Below are 8,585 nucleotides of genomic sequence, written 5' to 3'. Positions count from 1 at the left end.
GGGGTAGAGGTGTAGGTACAAGCAGCTAGGAAAAGCATGACACATGGTTCCCTGCATCCTTCAGTTCACCCTCTTACTTCCCCCCATTGACTGACAGTATTTTTCTTGGATCCACCTAGATCCAGACATTAAAATTCATGCTTCCTAGCAGTCCTCTCCTAGGTCTTAGAGTTAGTCAGTTATTTCTATCTGCTCACCATTTACTGGAGTCAAACCATATTTACATCTACAGGCAGTCCTTGGACTTACGACACAATTGGTTCCTGAAAATTGTGTCGTAAGTTGAAACATCGTAACTCGGAACCGCAATCCACTCCATTGCGGGACCGAACGTCATAAAGTTGAAACCAATGTCATAAGTCAAATCAGGGTGTCAATTCAGTAATGTCATAGGTGCTATTTGTCATAAGTCGAACGTTGTAAAATCAAGGACTGCCTGTATTTTTTCCCATCCTATGGTGCAATAAACTCACTTGTAACACATCCATTTCTCAAGTCATCACAGATATGTCTACGCTGCAGTGGAAACACAAGCTCAGACTCTGGGTTGGACCTGGGATCCTAGGACCCTGTAGGGTTGGAGGGTCTGAGCTGAAGTCAAGCCAGGACCCAAGGTTAGAACCCTATTGCTTTGCAGATTCAGCTCACCCCCACAAACTTAGATCCTGGGAGTCCTCTAAAAGTATCTCTCAATCACATGGGCCAACTTCCTTTGTCTTCTCTATCCCAAGAATCTCCAGTTGACTCCAGGGGAAACAGAAGCAACTCCCATTGGTGTAGTGCAGCAACTTGGTGAGTCAGCATTTAATCCTTCCATTATCTTCTGACCACCAAGGTGCAAACACACCATCAGAAAGCCTTCTGTGTTTGCAATGGACACTGACAAAAAGCAGCCTTTTGCAAAGCGTTCTGCTTCATGGTCACAGGAACACAACCAGATTTTGGTAAATTTCTGGTGTGAGGTCAGCAAAACAGTGGATTTTGGTAAGAGTAGCAGGAACAGCCACACCATCAGAAAAATAGCAAAGAAATTGGCAGCATTGCAAATATACTGGACCGGTGACCAGTGCAGGGAGCAGATTAAGCTTCTCAAGACTGAATACAGGAAAACAAGGGACCAGAACGGCACCTCAGGCAACTTGCCAACATCATGTCCGTTTTATGAGGAATTTGACCAGGTGCTGGGCTCTGCTCGCAGCCTGGAGCCAGTGGTAGTGCATGATGACCCTGTCAGCCAGGATGGTGCCCTGATGGCCCCAGAATACAAGTTGGGCACTGATGGGAGCCAGCAACAGCACATCTTGCAGCCAAACTGAGGAGCTGTTTGATGCTCTCCCCGACTCCTCCCCCGCCCCCCAAGGAACAGCCTGCTGCGGTGCCTGCAGCAGAATCAGATGGGACAGAAGCTGCCCTAGAGCCTGGTAAGTTTCTGGCTCCATTATGTTTATTAATATATGAATGGGAGGAATTTCCATTCTATGAGCCAATGAAAAAGTTATTAGAAGCCCCAGCTAGCACCATGGATCTGCTAATGGTGGATTGTGTCCCAGTGGTGTGGCTCCCTCCCCCCTCCCCACCTTCCACCACAGGGAGTTTAAAATGGCAACCAGAAAGTGCAAGCAGTAAAAACTCCTTGAAAGTGATTTTTTCCTGGAAATACCCATTAGGGTATTTCTGCTTCTTAAAAATAATAACCTTACACTGCCATACCTGTAAGTATGCCGATCTGTAACTACTCAGCGGTGTAATGAGCCGCCTGAAAACAGTGAACTGGGTGAGTGCAGGGAGAGGTGGAAATGTGGTCCATTTCAGGTAAAGGTAGCCTATGCGTCCGTAGGTGACACAATCATTTGTGCCAGATTCAACTGGGGTTTGAAAATTTCCAGAAATGTGCCAGGGATGTAAGGGGCTGCCTATGGAACTCTGTGCGTTGGCATGCAGTCATAACTGGCTAAGCCATATGGAAGCTAATGCAGCATCCTGATGATTCTCTGATGAATTCTGACCCAATCCTGGGTACTGATAGATGCAAACTTTTCCTGAAGCAGGAACTCCAGATAGGTACTCAAATTTCGGGGAAGGGCATATTTTCCATGGCCACCTCAGGAGACATCATCCTTGTATTGAGGAAACAACAAGGAGTCTGGTGGCACCTTAAAGACTAACAGATTTATTTGGGCATAAGCTTTCGTGGGTAAAACCTCTGAAGAAGTGAGGTTTTTACCCAAGAAAGCTTATGCCCAAATAAATCTGTTAGTCTTTAAGGTGCCACCAGACTCCTTGTTGTTTTTGTAGATACAGACTAACACGGCTACCCCCTGATACTTGTATTGAGGGATAGCCGAAGAAGAAGATTTAATACACAATATAGGTTTCTCTAGTTCCGAGCAGAGCTCAAATTTAACTGTATATAGTATAGTAATCTCCAGTAAGTAAACTAAAATTGCTGTCCTGTGAGATAATTTACAAGGTTTAAGATCTCACAGCTATAAAATGTTAAAACAAAGTGTTAAAATGTCAGATTCATATAGAACAATTGCGATAGATATAAGGGTGATTCATAGACATTGCTCAGGTGCAGGGCTAGTAAAGCCAATAATCTCTATAAGAAAAAAGCATTTAGAAGTAGAGCTTTTGGAAAACTGTTCATTGGAATGATTTTCCAACTAAAAATTACCTTTTTGCTAAACTGAAATTTTCCACAAGAAAATCTAAATTTTACTGAAAAAAATTCTGTAAGAAAAATCCAAACAATGGATTTGTCCGCCTTCTCAATTTCACTTTCTCCCAGTGAAATTAACAGAAGCTTTCCCGGAGGGCTGCCTCCCTTCCTCCCCACAGCTCTGGCAGCTGGTGAGGCAAAAAGCCCTACAGTCATAGCTCTCTACCTATGAGACTTCTGGACCTGGAGAGTGAGGCTGAATACCCAGACTCTCTGCCTGTCGGGACCCAGAGCTTGCGGGTGGGAGGGAGGTGGGGAGACAGGGAGGTTGAGTGCCTAGACTCTGCCTCTCCAGCAGCCAAGCTGTAAGTCTCTTCCCAGTGGGCAGCCAGGATGCTAAAAAATTTCATTGCAGTTCATCTGAAATGGAATTTTTCTCTAGAACCCCTTCCATGAAAAACAATTTGTCTGGTTTGAGGTGATTTCCCTCTCCCCCCCTTCCCCCGCAGAAATACCAATTTTTTGCAGAAAAGGGGTTCCCTTTTTTCTGCCAGCTCTGTTCACAAAGTTATCCAATAAATAACTCATTGATACCATTTTAAGAAGTATCAAAGTAAATATTGTTCAAGTGACTCACAAGCATCAGCTTTTATTTCAGGTGTAGGGTGACTTACTTTATAAAATATGTTTTTGAGATTTTTCACTGTGGCACATTCTAGCTACTACCAGATTTTGAAACACATAAAGCAATCATTTGTGAAGTGTTAAGATTTCTGTGCAGTGGTTAACCTCTGTGCTGGTTACATGCAGTGTGTGGTAAATGTGATTTCTTAGCAAGAGGCGTGTATTAGAGTCCACATAAGGGGTTTTAATTTCTAGCTTTGAATGATCTGAAACAGAGTCAGCGTTCAGTCTTAAATTTTACCATCTGACAGATGTCCGAATGGACATTAGGCTGTTATACAAATGTTGCATAATATAGGCTAGTTGCTTTGGAACCAGCTACTGGACACATCACTGACTCTAGAGATGGAAAACATATGGTAAAGCATGAGTTCATTGGCCAAGTTCATCCATTATGTAACTCTGTCAAGTTCAGTGGAATTACACATTGAATGAATTTGGCCCTGTGAGTAGCTGGCATGCTGGAGTATTGAATGAGTAGGTGCTTTATTCCCAGGGACATCGCTGACTTTATTGTCATTGTTTTATTACTTCCAGTGAATTTTGCATTCATGTTCTGCAGATACATGATGTTAATCATAACCCAAATGTGTGACGGGCTGGATCACAAAAACCCCTTTGGGACTGCCACCTGATGTGCTGAGACTACCTCTGAGCCCGTTTTCCCTGCCAGCTTGGGACTCCAGAACCTTGCCTTGTTTGAGTCAGACACGCTTGCCTGCTGCAAACACAGATCCAAGTCTGAACCACTTCCCCCACAAGCTGCAGGCTTAACAGAAAACAACTTAAGAAGTGCTCCTGACTCCAACACTCAGATACCCAGCTCCCAATTGGGACCAAACCCCCAATAAATCGGTTTTACCCTGTATAAAGCTTATACAGGGTAAACTCATAAATTGTTCACACTCTATAACACTGATAGAGAGAGATGCACAGCTGTTTGGTCCCCCCCCCCCCCCCCGATATTAATAGTCACTCTGGGTTAATTAATAAGTAAAAAGTGATGTTATTAAATATAAAAAGTAGGATTTAAGTGGTTCCAAGTAATAACAAACAGTACAAAATAAATTACCAAACAAAATAAAATAAAACACGCAAGTCTATGCCTAATACAGTAGGAAGCTAAATGCAGGTAAATCTCACCCTCAGAGATGTTCCAATAAGCTTCTTTGACAGACTAGCCTCCTTCTAGTCTGGGCCCAATCCTTTCCGCTGGTAAAGTCCTTGTTCCAGCTCAGGTGGTAGCTAGGGGATTTCTCATGACTGCAGCCTCCTTTGTTCTGTTCCACCCCCTTATATATCTTTTGCACAAGGTGGGAATCCTTTGTCCCTCTCTGTGTTCCCACCCCTCCTTCTAAATGGAAAAGCACCAGGTTAAAGATGGATTCCAGTTCATGTGACATGATCACATGTCACTGTAATACTTCATTACCCGCTTGCCAGCACAAGTATACAGGAAGACTTACCAATAAACAGAGCCATCTACAGTCAATTGTCCTAGTTGATGGGAGCCATCAAGATTCCAAACCACCATTAATGGCTCCCACTTTGCATAATTACAATAGGACCTCAGAGTTACATTTCATATTTCTAGTTTCATATACAGGAGTTATACATTTATACAAATAGGATGACCACACTCAGTAGATTATAAGCTTTGTAATGATACCTTACAAGAGACCTTTTGCATGAAGCATATTCCAGTTACATTATAGTCACGCTCATTAGCATATTTTCATAAAATCATATAGAGTGCAACGGCACAAAATGAATACATGTTTGTAAACTCTGTATCCATATCGACAGGAGCTTTATCTGTGCCAGTTCTTAGTATTGCTTTCATATTACTGTATATTCCTCCAACCCTTTTCACAATTTACCAGATTAAGGGCTTGCTCCATAAGGGTGCTGAATGCCTCCTGCAAGGCTGTCAGTGCCCTCAATGCCCAGAGAAGCGATAGAAGATGCTCAACATCATTTAGGTGGCACTCAGCTCTTTGCAGGGTCAAGCTCTAAGGCTGTGATCTACCTGAAGTGATTGAAAATATTTTGGTCACCGCCTTAAAACTGTGGGGATGTATGTAGACAATAGTATTAATTTAATGTCTTAAATGCCAAAAACTGCTAACGCGGTTTTATGGTTACACAAAGTCAGGAAGTGCTAATGTTAAGTTTCCACCAGCAGTGTTAGCTCAGCCACATGTCACATCCCCTATTTTTATGGTACACAAGAGGGCACTCTGTGGAGTAGAAGGGGAGGTGAAAGGTGTCTTCCTCTCCCTTCCTTTTGTGCTCCCTATTCAAGTGCTAAGCACAACTAGTCTTTGTACACAGGACAGTGCAAGGCCCAGCTCCTGTCTAGTGCTCCTGGGGACACAAGCCATCGTTAAGATTTCAGGGTGTGGATGGGCTGTGGTGGAGCTGGCTGTTCAAGGAGGGGGAGCACGTTTTGTGAGCAATATATTTACTCTCCCTGGAGGTCCGTGAAAGAGTCTCTACTGTGGTGCAACGCTTCCTGAACATCCCCAGGCATGTCAGATCAGCTCCGCACCATGCCCAACACAGACCTCTCCCCAACAGACACAGTTGGATCTTTGATCAGAAAAATAGGAATCGAAAGTATTATATGCACTAAGGCTGAATAAAACACTCTGCATTTCCTACATTTTTGTTTGTGCTATTAACTATCTTAATATTGCATCTGCAAGAGATTGTTTTCCTCTCATTTAATTTCCTCCTGTAGATATTTAAAGAAGGGTAGAGGTGGGCGGGGGAGGGGGGAGGAATGAAAAAAGATCCAGAGCATTTTGTTGCCTCATGGAGCATAATGGTTCTGACAGCATTACCAGCAGGGCTTATAAAAATCCTTAAATCCAAAAAGCTAGCTGAACACACCCAGCTGTGACTATCTAACCGTGTTTTTAAGTGCACAGCTAACAACTTAATTTTCTAATTTTCTACTGAAGATACTCAGTCCTTTGTTGTATTTCATACTCAGCAGAGTTCCTCAATAGAGACTATTAACACACCGAGTTTGAAGTTTCAATGTTCAGCTACTTTTATGTTGTTGCTTTGGGGGGAAATATGTTGAGCGTTTGTTTAAGCAGAGGGAAATGTGCTTGTTGCAGTACTCGTACTATAAACAATTGAAGTCATTTTGCTAAAAATTTTAGCCAAAAAGGCCATAATATTCTAAAACATTCACCATGTGAAAATAGGGAGTTACACTGGGAACTGCTTTGATAATTTTTGTCTTTTATATATAGACCATGTGGCTCTAACTCTGTCAGAGAAAACTGACTACTGTAACAGATCGACTATACGGGGGAAACAGTGAACAGACTATATGCATACCCTTGTCAGATAAAAGTAGAGTAAAATAAATTCTCTAATCTCTTTGTTATATAAATTGTAGGTATTGCATGTAATAACAGCTAGTTTAAGAGAAATCAGGCATAAATGTGATATAATTCAGTGGTGTGTTTTCAAAATGTGACTAAGTTTCTTTGAACAGAAATTTAATGGCACTGAAATGACCTCCATTTGTTTAATATTACATTAATTTATGGTCCAGACCTGAAGAAGAGGTCAGTGTAAGTTCAAAAGCTTGTTTCTCTCACCAACAGAAGTTGGTGCAATAAATTACCTGACCCATCTTGTCTCTCTAATTGGGCTCATGGCAGTGAACTCATTGACTATTGGTGCATTGGAAAGACATTGCCTTTCTGGCTGAATCGAAATGGTTTGTATACATGTCTCAGAAAGTAGGACCTACTCCAGCTTCCCAAAAGAGTTGCAAAGCTTGTATTGGCAGAGGCAAAAGTGGGTCTCTAGATAAAAGGAACATATTTCAGACCACTTGGATGTATAGCATGCGCTCTTTTGAAATGCTCGCTACTCACAGTCATTTTTTGTATTAGGTATATAAAGACTGGGACTAAGCTAAGTATTACATAATAGAGGCCTCAGTCTCCAGTGCTTTGCATCTTGTGGAGTCGTTCACATTCTGTGTTCATTGAGTAATAAAGAAATGTAAAATGCCTTTTAATCACAATGGAAATGTTTTACACTCTCTTTTCACAGGTGTAAATGACTCCACAGTTTGCAAGGCAGGGGACAATCAGGCCCAAGAGATTTTCTTTGAATGAAGAAGTGGTTTTTGCCCTCTTTTTTTTTTTCCTTTCTTTTTCTCTTTTACTATTACCTTCAATGGGTGTTGTGTGCATTTTTCCCAGAGCTGATATCACCCTGCTGATGGGAATTTCAAGAATGATCACTTCCTGGATTTTTAATCACCTATGTATAGGAAGCCCACTTTGAGTAACCTCAGTTATTAAATCAAGATTGGGTGTTTTTTCCAAAGATACGTTCTAGTTCAAAAGGAATTATTTTGGGGGAGTTCTATGGCTTGTGTTATACTGGAGGTCGGATTAGATGATCACAGTGATCCTTTTTGGCCTTGACGACTATGTACCTGGCTAACATGCTGCTGCTTGCTCTTAGGCTGTGTGTTTCTTTACCCTGCTCATTTTCCTGGTGAGTTCTGTGCATCATCAAGCTGTCAACTGCCTGCGACAATACTTCTCTTCTGCTTACAGCTTCTGTATTTTGGACTGTTGCGGTGGCTGGGCTTTTTAGGTACCTGGTTTAGTTGTTCTCTGATGGAATGGAATATCTGTGTAGGTGGAGGGTGAAATGCCTCTACCTTGCCCCCTGCCTTCCCAGGGACCTGTTGAAGTACCCTATTTAGGTGCAACCCGTGACCTGGGAAAATACTGTCTATAAGAGATTCATTATTATGGGGCATCAGAAGTGCCATAATGGACTCAGGTGGAATACAAAATGAGTGAACCCTGAGATGTTTTAAGCACTGTTGACTGCAACAGAAATGGATTTTCTGGACACAAAATACAGTATTTAATGATAAAATGCAACCTCCAAAAATGAAAATCTTATCCAAGAGTTGTGAGTCTAGCAACTGTGGGCAGGCAAATATAGACAGATTTTTAAACAGTAACAAACCTGCTCTGAAATAAACTCCCACCTAGTATGTCTCTTTTTGAAAGCCCTGATTAAGGGGATGGGGGATGTCTTCTTGCTGATTACAAATAAAACCAGACTTTGCAACAGTGGTTGAAGTCTTATGTTCATATCTTATAGGTTCAGACAGAGAAGAGTCAGGAATTTGTGACAGCTACAGTAATGTTTTGCTTGAATTATGCATTGCTGATTGCTTTGT

At 42.0% G+C, this 8,585-nt stretch overlaps 1 protein-coding gene across 1 annotated transcript in view; it reads left to right on the top strand.

Moving 5' to 3' along the window:
• ABI3BP (ABI family member 3 binding protein) overlaps positions 1-8,585 on the top strand; it is a 292,470-nt gene that overhangs the window by 82,292 nt on the left and 201,593 nt on the right. The window contains exons 4-5 of the mRNA XM_029913250.1: positions 163-277; positions 836-1,267. Coding sequence (XP_029769110.1) covers positions 163-277; positions 836-1,267 — 547 coding nt within the window. The remainder of the gene's footprint in view (positions 1-162; positions 278-835; positions 1,268-8,585) is intronic.

This window comes from Terrapene carolina, unplaced genomic scaffold (assembly GCF_002925995.2).
Source record: "Terrapene carolina triunguis isolate 2854851 unplaced genomic scaffold, T_m_triunguis-2.0 Scaffold558, whole genome shotgun sequence".
NCBI lineage: Eukaryota > Metazoa > Chordata > Testudines > Emydidae > Terrapene > Terrapene triunguis.
Note: the sequence above shows the minus strand (reverse complement) of the source record. Positions and strands in the feature narration are given on the sequence as shown.